Raw genomic sequence first — 15,238 nt, 5'->3', positions numbered from 1 at the left:
CAAATGTGCTAGGTAAATCACTGATGTCTGGTATGTAAATAGTTTGCCCTTAATATTTGTTGAATGATAAATTAAGTAATATTGGAAATGTTGATGGGAAGATTGTGAGCATCTTCCTTCTTTAGAATCATTCACTGGAGTGCTAGGGTAGATCTTGCTCCTGTTGAGAATATTGTACCTATCCATGATATGTTTTCCTTACAGCATCAAAATGATCTTTTTAAAATCTAGCATAGGTCATGCCACATCTTTTGTCAAAACTCTCCTATGACTTCCCATCTTATTCAGAATCAAATCTAAAGCGTGTCAGGGCACACAAAAGAGGCAACTATCTGCTTCTAAACCCCCTCTCCTTTCTTTTCCCCCTTTTTGTCTCTCTTCCACTCCCGCAGCCATGGCTCCATTGGTTCCAGTGCACCACCCTGGGCACTGAAGATCGTTCAGTGGAGCCTCAACCTCAGGCACTAAAACAGTTCGGTTGGGGGCATGGCCCCAGATGGGCAGAGCATGGGCCCCAGATGAGGGTTGTTGGATGGATCCCAGTGGCAGAGCATGCGGGAGTCTATCTCCCTTTTTCTGTCTTGGAAAAAGAAGGGGGGAAAGCAAAAACAAACAATGTGTTATTTCACTCCCTGGGAACATACAACTCTAGCCACACTGGCCTTTTTCATTGCTGTTCTTTCTGCGTGAAACCTTCCTCCCTAAATTATTTCAGCACTTTCCTTAAATGTCACCTTATCAGAAAGCCTTTCCTTAATCTATGTAAACCCATATTGTTTTATTTTCCTTCATAGCATCTGGCACTTTGTGACATTTAGTTGACATTTTTCCTCCTGGAACCATAAGCTCCATGAGGGAAGGCCCTGTGGTTTGTTCTGTACGTTGAACAAGTGCCTGGTGTATAGTAGATGCTCAGTGACATAGTCTTAGAATGTGAACTTGTCCATCTATCACAGAGGAAACGTTTTCTTTGTGACTATACAGTTATTTATTAAGGCAGCGGGACTTGAGTTTTCAATCCTTATCTAGAGAAATCACATATGCCGGACACAACCGAAATCATGAAAAGCTCTGCACCCAACAACGTAACTTTCAACTAGACTTTGGAGAATGTTCTGAAAGGTTTTATCAGAGGTCCAACCAGCCAATCAGAACAACCAAACATTTCTCCGAAAGACCGAAGACCAACTGTGCAGCCACTTCCCCAAGAAGCTGCAGTGGGGCGGAGAAAGGGCGGGGCGGCGGCCAATGGCCGTGACCAGGCGGGGCTCTAAGCGGGGGAGCGGACTTGAACTGTTTTGTCCCTCTTTGCACTCCGTATGAAAACTTGGGTAGAGAGGGTCAGAGACATGGCAGCCGTAAGGGTAAGTGTTTTTAAAAAAACAACTTGCTGAGTTTCTGTAGGGGCAAACAGCACTGTAGTAACTCTAGAAGGAACCCTACAGCTAGAGGCGGGATGGAGGTGGGGCCGGGAGGAATCGGCAAAGTCCAGGAATCTTCCTGTCTGAAGCCTGGGGCCACCCGCCGCTCCCCTTAGGAGTTCCTCAGCCGGGGACAGTACCCTGCCCAGTGCCCCGCGTGGGACGGCTTATCCGGCGGCCCCTTGGCCACTGGGGGACTGCTGGTCAAAGTGCTCGGCTGGGCGACAGGCAGAAGTTTGGGTCTTGAGCTGAAACAAAGAGGAAAGAGTCTTGGGCATTGGTCGGGGCGCGCGGGACCAGGCCTCATGACCCTTTGAAGGAATTCGTTCAAACGCCATTTGGCATGCAATACACCCAGGTCAACACGTGGCAGGGTGTCTCTGAAGTGCACGGATTTGTATTCCTGTTGTTCATGTCCGGGCTTGAATGCCAAACCTGTTCCCGTTGAGTTCTGTAAGGAAAGTGCCACTTGGGAACCTGTGCACGGGCAGCGCCTGCGCAGCGGGCCGCAGCTCCCTAAGTACGTTTCAGGGACAGTAGGCGAGAAATCTCTACATTTGGAGCGCGGTCTTCGTTGCTCTATGCACAGCTTGCAGGACATACAAATAGTGAATAATTCAGTTCAGTCATTGTTTACATTGGCTTCGTATCCGTCTTGATTCGCCATTCTTGCCCCGTTTCGTCAATTCTGAATCTCATAATTTAGTTGAGTTATCACAACACCCTTTTAACTGGACTCACCCCTAGCCTGGCTCTCCTGGAATCCACTCTCCCCTGCACCGCCACAGTAGTCGTTCTACTAAAATGCAAACCTCAGTATGCCCCTCCCCTAATTAAAAACTGTCCCTGCCACTCCATTATCTGCTGTCTGGCGTCAGGTCGAACTCCTAGGTCTGAAACGCGCTGCCTTCGCCTGACCGCCTCACTCCTCATTTCTTAGGAACGCTCCTAATATTGGCACGCCAGACCTTTCTGCCTTCTGTTTCTCTGGGCCTGATGTGATGTGCCGCTTCCCATCGCCACTGGGTATTTCTTTTTCACACTTTATTTACTCATTTATCAGATAACTGTGTACTACCCCAACACATAACGACCACAAGTGCCGTTTTCAAGATAGTGTCCTGAACCTCTCCCGTTTAGTTTAAATAACTCCTCTTCGTGCTCCAAGAAGACCCTATCCTCTAATCATAGGACCTATCATAGTGCAAGTAATAGACTATTTTTTTTTACTATCCTACCATCCCTTCTAAACTACTTGAGGACAGTAATTATAACAATTTTTGCATCTGTACCACATAGCACAGGTATCACTTATGTTAGGTACTCAATAAATTCTACATGAACAAGTGCCAGACAATGAAGAGAGAAGACAATAAATTAACCACACCATGTAACAAGTGACTGACTCAGAGTCAGGGACTTTTGCCTGGCCTCCAGGGCAAACCAGAGTAGTGTGTTGTCACTGAAACTGAGGAAAGGAGGGAGTCGGACAGTCTTCATCTGACCATTAAGAAATCATTGGCGTGCCTGACCTGTGGTGGCGCAGTGGATAAAGTGTCGACCTGGAAATGCTGAGGTCGCTGGTTCGAAACCCTGGGTTTGCCTGGTCAAGGCACATATGGGAGTTGATGCTTCCTGCTCCTCCCCCTTCTCTCTCTCTGTCTCTTTCTCCTCTCTAAAAATGAATAAATAAAAAAAAAAAAAATTAAAAAAAAAAAAAAAAAAAAAAAAAAGAAATCACTGGCGGACACCATTTATCAAGGGCTTACCACAAAGCCAGTTACCATGCTGAGGTGCTTTGTGATTGTCATGTCTCTGAATTCTCAAGACCACCTTTTGTTGTAGACATAATGATCACCAGTTTGCTAATGAAAAGCTTAGTTTGAGAGAGGTTAAGTAAATTGCCCAGAATTATACTGCTCCTGAAAACCAGTGAGACAAAGAGGCGTAAGTAACATGGTAGAAAAAGAGGTAGACTGTAATGGGGTTAAGGAAAGGATGGAGGTGGGAAACTGGCATTCATTTAAGCACCTGTTTCACCAGTGGATTTACATGTATTATTTCAAGAGTTTAATTCTCTTGATGATCCTAAGAAATTGGTAGTATCCCCATTTTACATTAGAAAAAATTTAGGCTTAGAGAAAGCGCTTGATATGTAATACAACTGATAAGTGGAAGAGCCAGATTCAAACAAATTATCTCTGTTTCAAAAATCCATGCTCTTTCCACTAATTCTTGTTCCCTCTGAAAAGGTGGTGTATATTACACTTTAGAGAAGTGTTGTGATGAAAGGAAAGAAGGAAATCTTGGGAAGGGGTAGCAAATTCGAGAAAATACGTCTTTTTATTTAAAAAATGGAGATTATGTTGATGATATCTTAATTAAACTGAGCAAAAAAAGTCAGGAGACCTGAGCAGAAAGGGGAAATATGCCAAGAACTAGTATAGAGGAAAGATAGTAATAGTAATGAGAGCTATTATGTTATTGAACATTTACTGTGATGAGCATTTTGCTAAGCATTTATGTGAATTTTCTCATGTTTCACAGTACCCTATGAGTAGATATTGTTATTATCAGCATTTTCCAGGTAAGGAAACCAAGGCTTACAAAGTTTGAGTCACTTGCCTACAGTCACAGAGTAGTTTGCAGTCGAGCTGGATCTGAAATTGCAAGATCAAAGTCCAGATCATAGGACTTAAGCTTGAGGAAACATCTGTGAGGCCAAGGTACAGAAAAGGTGATCTGTACTAATTTTGAAACCCCAGAGTTTAATACAAAGAGCAAGGTAGAAAGGACTCCTGAAGGATGGTGGATAACTGAAATATACTTTGCATATGCCTGACCAGGCAGTGGCACAGTGGATAGAGCGTCAGACTTGGATGCAAAGGACCCAGGTTCGAGACCCTAAGGTCACCGGCTTGAATGCAGGCTCATCTGGCTTGAAAGTGGTCTCACCAGCTTGAGCACCGGGTCACTGGCTGAAGCATGGGATCATAGACATAACCCCATGGTTGCTGGCTTGAGCCCAAAGGTCACTGGCTTGAAGCCCAAGGTTGCTGGCTTGAGCCCAACGTAGCTGGCTTGAGCAAGGAGTCACTCACTCTACTGTCGCCCCCCAGTCAAGGCACATATGAGAAAGCAATCAATAAACAATGAAGGTACTGCAAGGAAGAATTAATGCTTTTCATCTCTCTCCCTGCCTGTCTATCCCTCTCTCTGTCTCTCTCTCTGTCTCGGTCACAAAGAAAGAAAGAGAAAAGAAGGGCAGGGGAGGTGAGGGGGAGGAGGAGAGGGAGAGGGAAGGAAGAAGGGAGGGACGGAGGGAAACTTGGCATACAGCTTGAAATATAAGAGCTTGTTGAGCAGATAGGATGGTGGAACATTGATGTGTGATTAGCCTTGAGGAACAAGAACTGTGATAATGTCTCCTGTTGACTTTTTTTTAATGGTTATCTTACTAGATTTTAATAGAATTTTTTTCTAAATTTAATAGGATAACGTTGGTTAATAACATTATATAAATTTCAGGTGTGGAACTTTATAGTATGATATCTGTGTACTCACCACCGAGTCTCCATTGCCATGCATTTGACCCACTTTCTCTCTTCATGCACCTCTAGCCCCCCTCCCTTCTAATAACCACTATTCTGTTGTCTGTATCTATGAGTTTTTCTTGTTTGTTTATATATTTGCTTTGTTTGCTCATTTGTTGCTTTTTGTTTTATATTCCACATATGAATTAAATCATACTGTTCTTATCCTTTTCTGTTTTGACTTATTTTACTTAGCCTAATATTCTCAAGGTCCATCCATGTTGACACAAATGGCAATATTTCATCTTTTTATGGCTGAGTAGTATTCCATTATGTGTGTGTGTGTGTGTGTGTGTGTGTGTTTTAAAATTTTTAGAGTAGGTGAAGGAATTAAGAAGCACACATTAGCAGTTACAAAGTAATCACGGGGATGTAAAGTACAGCATAGGGAATATAGTCGATGGAATTCTAATAACTATACATGGTGCCAAGTGAGTACCACTAGATTTACCTGGGGAATCACTTTGTAAGTTATATAAATGTCTAACCACTATGCTGTACACCCAAAGCTAATATAATATTGAATGTCCACTGTAATTGAAAAATAGAAAAGGTAATAAATATGTTAGGGAAAAGAATTGGGCAGGGGTAGATTCCCAGAAGAAGAATTTCTGGGTCACATCTCACACCTGTTAGAATAGCTTTTATTAATAAAACAAGAAATTGGCCCTGGCCGGTTGGCTCAGCGGTAGAGCGTCGGCCTGGTGTGTGGGGGACCCGGGTTCGATTCCTGGCCAGGGCACACAGGAGAAGCGCCCATTTGCTTCTCCACTCCACCCCCCTCCTTCCCCTCTGTCTCTCTCTTCCCCTCCCGCAGCAAAGGCTCCATTGGAGCAAAGATGCCCGGGCGCTGGGGATGGCTCCTTGGCCTCTGCCCCAGGCGCTAGAGTGGCTCTGGTCGCGGCAGAGCAACGCCCCAGAGGGGCAAAGCATCGCCCCCTGGTGGGCAGAGCGTGGCCCCTGGTGGGAGTGCCGGGTGGATCCCGGTCCGGCGCATGCGGGAGTCTGTCTGACTGTCTCTCCCCGTTTCCAGCTTCAGAAAAATACACACACACACACACACACACACACACACAAAACAAAAAATAATAGGTATTGGAGAGGATGTAGAGAAAAGGGAAGTCTCACACTGCTGGCAAGAATGTAAACTAATACAGCCACTGTGGAAAAGAGTATGGGAGTTCCTCAAAAAATTAAAAATAGAGCTACCATTGGATACTGCCGATTTCTTGAATCAGAATGGCTGGCGTACAGACCTACATTTCAAAAGATTGGAAGGAATGTAGTAGTGTCAGATAAAAGGCACTAACATTTCATTAATGCCAGAGTATGACTGAATTTGATAAAATTTGGGTCCTGAGAAAGAATTTGTTTGTAATAGAACTTTTAAAATTGAAATGTTGCTACCATTTATAGAGTGCTTCCTACATGTCAGACACTCTGCTACGTTGTTGATGCACATTATTTCACTTCATTCTTACCAGAAGTTTTCTAAGGTATGTAATTTTATTACCTGAAAGGACAGGAGTGGAGCAGTGAGGAAATCAAAGCTGCAGTAAGAGATTCTATTCAGAGAAAAGCTTGCTGAGTTTATGATTTTATCTGTATCAAGTTCTGGGTTCTCATGCAGTGGGTAGCCACAATGGAGTTAATGTGAAAGTTGGAGGTGAGATAAAAGAGCAATGAGATAAAGCATTTTTTTATTATTATTCATTTTAGAGAGGAGAGGGAGAGAAAGAGGAGAGGCAGAAGGGGGGGAGGAGCTGGAAGCATCAACTCCCATATGTGCCTTGACCAGGCAAGCCCAGGGTTTCGAACCGGTGACCTCAGCATTTCCAGGTCAACACTTTATCCACTGTGCCACCACAGGTCAGGCGAGATAAAGCATTTGGATGGTCCATCCACATGGACGTTAAAGTCACTCAAAATTATGGCAGGAGTTAAACTAAGATCTTAACCAGGATCCTTAATCTTTGATTGGAATGAAGTGCCCAGGAGGTAGGTAGATGATAGTGCTAATGATGATCAGATGGATGGTGTGAGCCTCTAAGGAGCAGAATTCTCTTTCCTTCATGTAGATTATTTTATTGCAATATAACGTAAATGTAAAGCACACAAATCCCAAGTCACTTGGTTAATTTTTACAAAATGATCATACTTGTTCAACAAGTACCCAAATTAAAAAAAAAATAGAACATTACCAGCAGCCCAAAAACCCTCCCCTTTATTCCTCCATATAATTATCCTCCACTGTACATTAATTTTGCCTTCATATAAATGGAATTACGCATTATTTACTCTGTTATGTCTGGTTTCTTTCACCCAATATTCTGCTTCTGAGATTCAGCCATTATGCATGTAACACTTGTTCATTCATTCTTATTGCTGTTTGCTATTCCAGAGGGGACTGTATCACAATTTATTTACTGTATTTCTTCATGTATAAGATGCACATTTTTTTGAAAAATTTGGGGTCTAGAAACTGGATGCGTCTTATGCAGTGGTTGTAGATTTCTTACTTGCATTTCCCCCTTTTTTTTTTCTTGTTTTTGTGCTCATTGTTGAAAACAGTGATTTGTCACCAGACACAGATGAGGACAAGCTAATGGGTGGGAGTTCTGACAGTGAAGAGGAGTTGTCTGAATTTTGTGATGAATAAAACTTGAGTTCACTAACTTTATGTAATACTTTTTTTTTCTAATTTTGGGCCCCAAATCAATGTGCATTTTTAAATGGGGGAATATGGTATCCAGGCTACTATAGATTACCATTTTAAATATTTTTAGTGTTGAGCTATTACAGGTAATACTCCTATGAACATTTTTGTGTACGTCCTTATGGTACATGTAAGTGTACTTTCTTTTAAGTGTATATACCTAAGAGAAGGGATACCACGTCATAGGGCACATGCAGCTTTGCTATATACTGCCAAATAGTTTTCCAGAGTGCTTGTATCAGTTTACATTCCCATTCAGGAGAGCTCCAGTTCCACTTCCTCACTAACAAGAACAGAGGTTTTTTCCTCAGGACGGAGAAGCAATGGCTTAGAAGCAGCATTGGAAGTGAGCAAGAAGAGAAACTACCCCGTATCCCTGAGACACATTAAATAGCTTCCACTGGGAGGTACAAGGGAAGCAGTGACTTCAGGGACAGTCATGTTTTGTTTCAGGCAATGAGAAGGGAGAGTAAATGCTTGGAACAGCTTTTCATGTTTTGAGAAGTAGCTGCAAGTTTGGTCAATGGGGAAAAAATGCAGACCACTGTAGGAATTAGAATACAGCAGATGATTCCTGACTCGGATTAAGCGTCCAGGCTCGGGCAAAGGACGCTTTGTAGTATGAACAAGAGGGAACTTGGACATCGTAGGTTTTAAGGTTTCAAAATCCCTGCTAATACCATCTGTATATTGTGTCAACTTTAGTCCTTGGCTCTTTCCCCGACTTTGTTTCATGTGACTTATGCTAGAAAATAGTTAGAACCTGACAAAACAAAGTTTGTACTTGAAAAGAATGGTGGCTATTCCCAGCAAAATCAATTTTTCTGTTTTCTGTCAGCATTGTTGAACATCTTTATTTTCAGTGTAACTTTGAAATTTATGTTTTGAAACCTTTAGCCTATTCAACCATGTTTGTTATAGGTTCCAGGATGTTATTTTATGCCATAAAATAAAATTTATTTGTGCAATTCCCTCCTCCCACACTATGTGACTGAACTATTTCCTGTGATACCATCTTTAGTGATGGTTGTTAGGTGTTTGGTGACCCTCATTGAATATGGAAATAAAAGACTGTTTTCATGGATTGTAACATTCCTTAATATTGTTGCACAATGTAAGTCAATATTTCATAATCCAACTATATATTAGAATTATCTTGGGAAGCTTTAAAAAGGATTTATTTTTGAACCCTACCCTAGATGGGGTATTTTAATGTTTTGGAAGCCCACCAGGTGATTCTAATGTGTTGCTATAAGTTTGAAAACCACTAGTGGGGGTAGAGTATGTGCGGCTTTTATACAGGTTATAGAGAGCAGAATATTAGGCTTTTCCAGGTTTTGAAGATCAGAAGCACATTCAAGTAAATCTTAAGTACTGGCTTAATTAGAAGGATACTTAAACTATTCTGCTTCTGTTAATACACATGCTTTGCATACAGACTTTCCTAGAGAGAGGATCTGATTGGTTGGCTAGTTACTAATTACTACAGAGTCTTGGGCAGAAATTGCACATCAAGCCCCTTTATAAGACAGCCTGTAGTTAGCTGACTTTGGTTCAAGTACCAATCCCTATTCCAGTTGGTTTTGGCTGGTGAATTAGCCCCAGAGTTTAAAGCGTAGTGGCCTATGTTAGGAATCACAGGGAAAGCATTGTAATTGGCAGGTGTTCTGAAGGATCTTAAAAGGGCAAGGCAGTGGATGGATACTTCTGGGGTTCATGGTCTGTCTGTTTTAAAATATTTTCCAGAAGTATGTGATGAAGTTATTGAAAATATGGTGAAATATTTTTAGAGTTGCTATTATAAGCTAGCTTATTAAAGAGCTTGCAATTTAAATTGGGAAATTGGTTCCTTAAGGATAAAAAAAAAACACTTTAAGACAACCAGTGTAAGTAGCAGTCTGTGAAGGATAATGAAAGTTGCCTAATATAATTTGAACACGTCAGGAAAAAATGTGACACATTCCTGTAATCTTTCCTGAATGAAACCATCTGTTGTACCGACTTAATGGATATCAGTGCTCCAGGCTGCGGCATGAGCTACACACTTAATGCACATTTGGGTTAGTTGTTTTTGGATCTTGTCACTCAGTCATTCTGAAACTCACCAGGAACTTCTCATATCACTAGGCTAACTGGTACTGCCGCAAAGCTCCTAAGCTTGACTCCATAGTTCACCTCAATCATTCATGTTTCCAAATCCCTACTTGATAACTTTAGGTACACCAAATTCAACTTGTTCAAAATTTATTTTTACAAAATTTGATTTTTCTTTTGTGTCCCTTATTTCAGTTAAGTGCATCAATATCTGATCTTGAGATCATAAAGTATCCCCCATATCCAAACTCTTAATAAGCCTTGTAGATACTTTTATCTTTCATTCTCTCTTACTATTTTGCACATTCACTAAAAAAAAAAAAAAAAAAAAAGTTTTCAGGCCCTGGCCGGTTGGCTCAGTGGTAGAGTGTTGGCCTGGCGTGCAGGAGTCCCAGGTTCAATTCCCAGCCAGGGCACACAGGAGAAGCACCCATCTGCTTCTCTATCCCTCCCCCTCTCCTTCCTCTCTGTCTCTCTCTTCCCCTCCCGCAGCCAAGGCTTCATTGGAGCAAAGTTTGCCGCGGCGCTGAGGATGGCTCTGTGGCCTCTGCCTCAGGCGCTAGAATGGCTCTGATTGCGGCAGAGCGATGCCCCAAGATGGGCAGAGCATCGCCCCCTGGTGGGCATGCCGGGTGGATCCCGGTCGGGCGCACGCAGGAGTCTTTGACTGCCTCCCCATTTCCAGCTTCAGAAAAATACAAAACAAACAAACAAACAAAAAAACATTTTCATGCCTATAATGTGCAGCATATGATAACATAGATATGAAAAGATGTTCAAAATAATTACCAGATAACTGCATGTTAAAGCAACGAGATAATATTTTATTAAGTTAGAAAAAGAATGCTGGTGAAGTACAAATGTTGGTCAGGATATGGGAATCTAAGCATCCCCCATGTACTACTGGTAGGAGAGATGAGTGGTACAGCCACTATGGAGATCAATCTGATAGATTTAGTGAAATTAAGTATAATATATGCACTTACCCTGTGGCCTAGTAATTCTGTTCCTGAGGATGAATATCACACAGATGTACAAGTTCATAAGGGAAGTTCCACAAGTATGTTGATCGCAGTGTTATTTATGTGGGGGGGAGTTCAAGGCAGCAATGATGTCCCTCTCTGCGGTGGGTAGGTCAAATAGGAATCTGTATCCTGGAGTCCTGTAGAGCAGCTACAAAACATGGGCTGTGTGTATGCATAGGAATGCAGATTAATTTAAAGTGTGTTTTTATTGAAAAGGGTAAGATACAAAAGAACTGTAATATACCATTTATTTACTCTGTGAAAAAAGAAAAAGATATGTAACAAAATCAAAAGTACTACATGTACACATTACTGCAGTGTGCATTTTGTAAGACTCAAAAAGATAAACATATTCCAGTAGCCATCTGTGGAGGAAGAATAAGAGTGTAATTTGGTGATTAAAGGAAACGAGTGAATGAATCAATCAACATTTAAAAGCAGTCAATCAGTTTTGAAAAAGGGAGGACAGCCCTGGTCGGTGGCTCAGTGGATAGAGCATCAGATCCATGTATCGATGTCCCAGGTTTGATTCCTGGTCAGGCACACAGGAGAAGTGACCATCTGCTTCTTTTCCCTCCCTCTTTCCTTCTCTCCTTCTTCCCCTCCTGCAGCCAGTGGCTTGGTTGCTTTGAGGTTGGGCCTGGGCACTGAGGATAGCTCAGTTGGTCCAAGTACATCACCCTCAGGTGCTGAGGACAGCTCGGTATATGAGCATCAGCCCCTGATGAGGTTGCCGGGTGGATTCCAGTCGGGGCACATGTGGGAGTCTGCCTCACTATCTCCCCTCCTCTCACCAAAGAGAGAGAGAGAGAGAGAGAGAACAAAGAAAAGGAAGACCAAATTATCATTCATAACAAATAAATTCTAGTGGGTAAAACTGATATGTAAACAATGAATTCTTTTGAAAATAAAAGATTTCTGAAAGTTACTATGGGAGGGAGAAAAAGAGGAAGCTGTGAAAATGTCTACTGAACATGAGGTTGCTTCATAATATTTGTTTATTTTAATTTGTTCATTTAATTCTTCAACAAGTATATATTAGCACCTTCAGTGGGTTAAGAACTGCTAGTTTCCAAGTGATGGTAGATATGTTTATGATTTTAATATTTGCTCTCTTTTACTGTTAGAGGATTGCATACTCCTGCTAGATTTTCTAGTCTTGCCCTTTGCCACAAGAATGGCATTGCAAGTCAGGGTTGCTTCTTCAGCCTGAGTTCTGAAATGAGCAGATGTGTAGAGCAGAGGAGCAACCAACACTTGTAGCCAACATGTAATGTGAGGTAGAAATAAACTTCGTCATAAGCTGTTGAAATTTTGGAGGTCTTTCCTATCTGCAGCAAAATGATACAGAAATATACTAATTATACTGAAATGAATCAAGCGTCGGCCTTTGAGGGCCTCACTGCCTATTTAAGAGAGGCAAACTATACATACATAACACATAGATACAGGTAACAGGACAGCAAGTCCCAGAGGGAGGGGAGAAGATGGGGGAGAGGGTTAAAGGGGGTGTAATGGGGTGCACACTGTTGCAGGTTGAGGGTGTTATATTGATGGAGACACTTGAATCTATGTTAACACAATAAATTTTAAAAAATACTAAAAAGTAATAAAATTAAGGAAAGAAAATGACATCAAATTCAAGAATAAATAAAAATAATTAGGAACAAAAGAAAAGAGGCCGGTTTACAAACATAATTATAATTAGTACCCTATAACAAATGCGTAACGATACGCAAGAGGAGTTGTGGGAGCCTTGGGAATTCTGGGAACACTTTAGAACCATGATAGAGGTTTTGAAGTATGAGAAGGCATTTAGTTCAAGGCCATTTACCCCATAGCTCTACACACCCCGTCTACCATAGGCAGGAGGCAGTGAGTTTTTAAATTTATTCTGACATTAAAAAAACATTTTTATGTTACGTTTTTTGAGTTATGCCTTTTAGAATTTGTAAAAAAAAAAAAAGAGGGATTAAAAATAAAAGCACGACAAAAAGTTATCTTTTTTTTGTATTTTTTTTTCTGAAGTTAGAAACAGGGAGGCAGTCAGACAGACTCCCGCATGTGCCTGACCAGGATCCACCCAGCACGTCTGCCAGGGGGCAATGCTGTGCCCATCTGGGGCATTGCTCCGTTGCAACCAGAGCCATTCTAGCACCTGAGGCAGAGGTCACAGAGCCATCCTCAGCGCCCGGGCAAACTTTGCTCCAATGGAGCCTTGGCTGCGGGAGGGGAAGAGAGAGAGAGGAAGGAGAGGGGGAGGGGTGGAGAAGCAAATGAGTGCTTCTCCTGTATGCCCTGGCTGGGAATCGAACCCAGGACTCCTGCACACCAGGCTGATGCTCTACCACTGAGCCAACCGGCCAGGGCCTATCTTTTTATATATATAGATACATTCTTAATAAGATTTAGCAAATTCGGCAGATCCCGGCGTGAATATGTTGTTTTTTCATTCTTGTGTTTCTGAGAAACAAGAGCCTGATGTGTCCTAGTAATTTCTTCAATGTTTGGGCATATATTTGAAAGGCAAACTCTCATTGCCTTGTCAATACAGTACATTGAGGAATTCCTCTCTTTTTACTCTTAATTGCGTTGAGTGCAGAAAACCCCACCATACATATCATCTTAACTTGACACCAAAGGATAGAAGAAACTTGCCTCCAGTCTCTCCAGGCAACATGGGGAGTAGTGTAAACAATCCAGCACCACAGCTTAACAGCCTTTTGTAACCTAATCAGGCAAGTGAGGTGGGCAGTTGGGCAAACTGTCAGTTTACAGCCAATTCCCCACACCTCTGTCCCCCAAAAATCTAAACTGCAAAAACCCTGTTGCTTTTTTGCTCCCTAACAGGCACATATTTCTCTAGAATATCATAGGGCGCACCTGGAAATCTTCTAGGGCACACACTTTGAGAACCACTGGACTAAACTGAACCTCACACAGATAACAATGGTAGATTTCAAAATAATGGTAAGCTTCCCTGTATCAGAATCTTGCTTCTCTCATTTTGCCATTCCTGCTGCCATGAGATGAAAAGTATCAGCTAACTCTTTTGTAGAAAACGTTTTCGATTCCACAGTTTGTAGTTCCTGGTTATCTTCCTAAATGCTGTCATCTGCTCTCATTCCATAAAGTCTTCACTGGTTAGTTCTTTGCTGTGGGAGTCGAGTAACTCTATGATATCATTTTCACTGATGTTCAACTGCAGTTGATGACCAATAGCCCTTATCATGCTCCGTTTGTAAGTATGAGTTGCACATAAGTCAGATGTTTGTAACTCAGGGACTTAACTGTAATGAACATGGTAAATGTAGTTGAAACTTCCTGTGTATTTCCCTAATTCTGGTCGCATTTCCCTAGATCCCTGAAACAACCCCAATAAACTCTTCTCTAACATTGTTATACATGATTTTAGACCTTTACTATGTATGCATATCTTCCTAAACTATACAGTACTGTTATGCCTGCTTTTAAGCTTTACGTAAATTATATTTATGCTGCATTTTCCCCCTGCAGCTAATTTTTAATCAATTAGCATTGTTTGTGATACTCATTCATATTTATACATGTAGTTCTAGTTAATTCATTTTCACTGTGCATACTTTTCTGTTGTATGTATGTACCACACTTATTTCTTTATTCCCTTAAGGGTTTGTTGTGGTCACTTCCCCCAACAATTTTTCTGTTAAAAATAATGTTGGCCTCACCAGGTGGTGGCACAGTGGATAGAGCGTGTCAGCCTGGGATGCTGAGGATCCAGGTTTGAAACCCCAAGGTCGTCCCGCTTGAGTGCGGGCTCACCAGCTTGATCGCAGGATCTCTGGCTTGAGTGTGGGATCATAGATGTGATCTTAAGGTCATTGGCTTGGCTGTAGCCCCCCAGTCGAGAAAGCAGTCAATGAACAACTAAGTCAATGACACAACTATGAGTTGACACTTCTCATCTCTTCCCCTTCCTGTCTGTCTGTCCCTGTCTGTCTGCCTGTCTTGTGTGTGTTTCTCTCTCTCACTAAAAATTAATAAATAAGTAACAATGCTGTTATGAATAATCATATGTAAGTCTTCTAGAACTCGTGTAAGAGTTCCTTGCTCTACCATATTTCACCTTTATGACTTTGGGAAATAACCTGTCTAATCCTCAGTTTTCTCATCTGAACAGTTAGGATAAGAATAGTACTTATTTCCTAGGGTTTTATACCATGAAATAGTAAGTAGGTAATATATGATGTACCCAACCCTAAGCCCAGGATATATAGTAGCAAATGTCCAATAATTTATAGTTGCTGTTATTATTCTTAGTATTTAAAAGAATCTGAACATTCCCAGCACCCAGTGTAATGCCATATTTCTTCTGACCTTCAAATCCCAATTTAAGTCACACCTCCTTCA

General features: G+C 41.7%; 1 protein-coding gene across 1 annotated transcript in view; it reads left to right on the top strand.

Annotated features, from left to right (window-relative positions):
- Positions 1-1,235: 1,235 nt before the first annotated feature.
- Positions 1,236-15,238, top strand: part of APOOL (apolipoprotein O like) — a 76,398-nt gene continuing 62,395 nt past the window's right edge. Inside the window, exon 1 of the mRNA XM_066248978.1 lies at positions 1,236-1,364. Within this exon, the coding sequence (XP_066105075.1) occupies positions 1,320-1,364 (45 nt within the window). The 5' untranslated portion in view covers positions 1,236-1,319. The remainder of the gene's footprint in view (positions 1,365-15,238) is intronic.

The sequence above is a fragment of the Saccopteryx bilineata genome, chromosome X (assembly GCF_036850765.1).
Source record: "Saccopteryx bilineata isolate mSacBil1 chromosome X, mSacBil1_pri_phased_curated, whole genome shotgun sequence".
Classification (NCBI taxonomy): Eukaryota; Metazoa; Chordata; class Mammalia; order Chiroptera; family Emballonuridae; genus Saccopteryx; species Saccopteryx bilineata.
The sequence above is the reverse complement of the archived record's forward strand: the minus strand, read 5'-3'. Positions and strand labels throughout refer to the sequence as shown.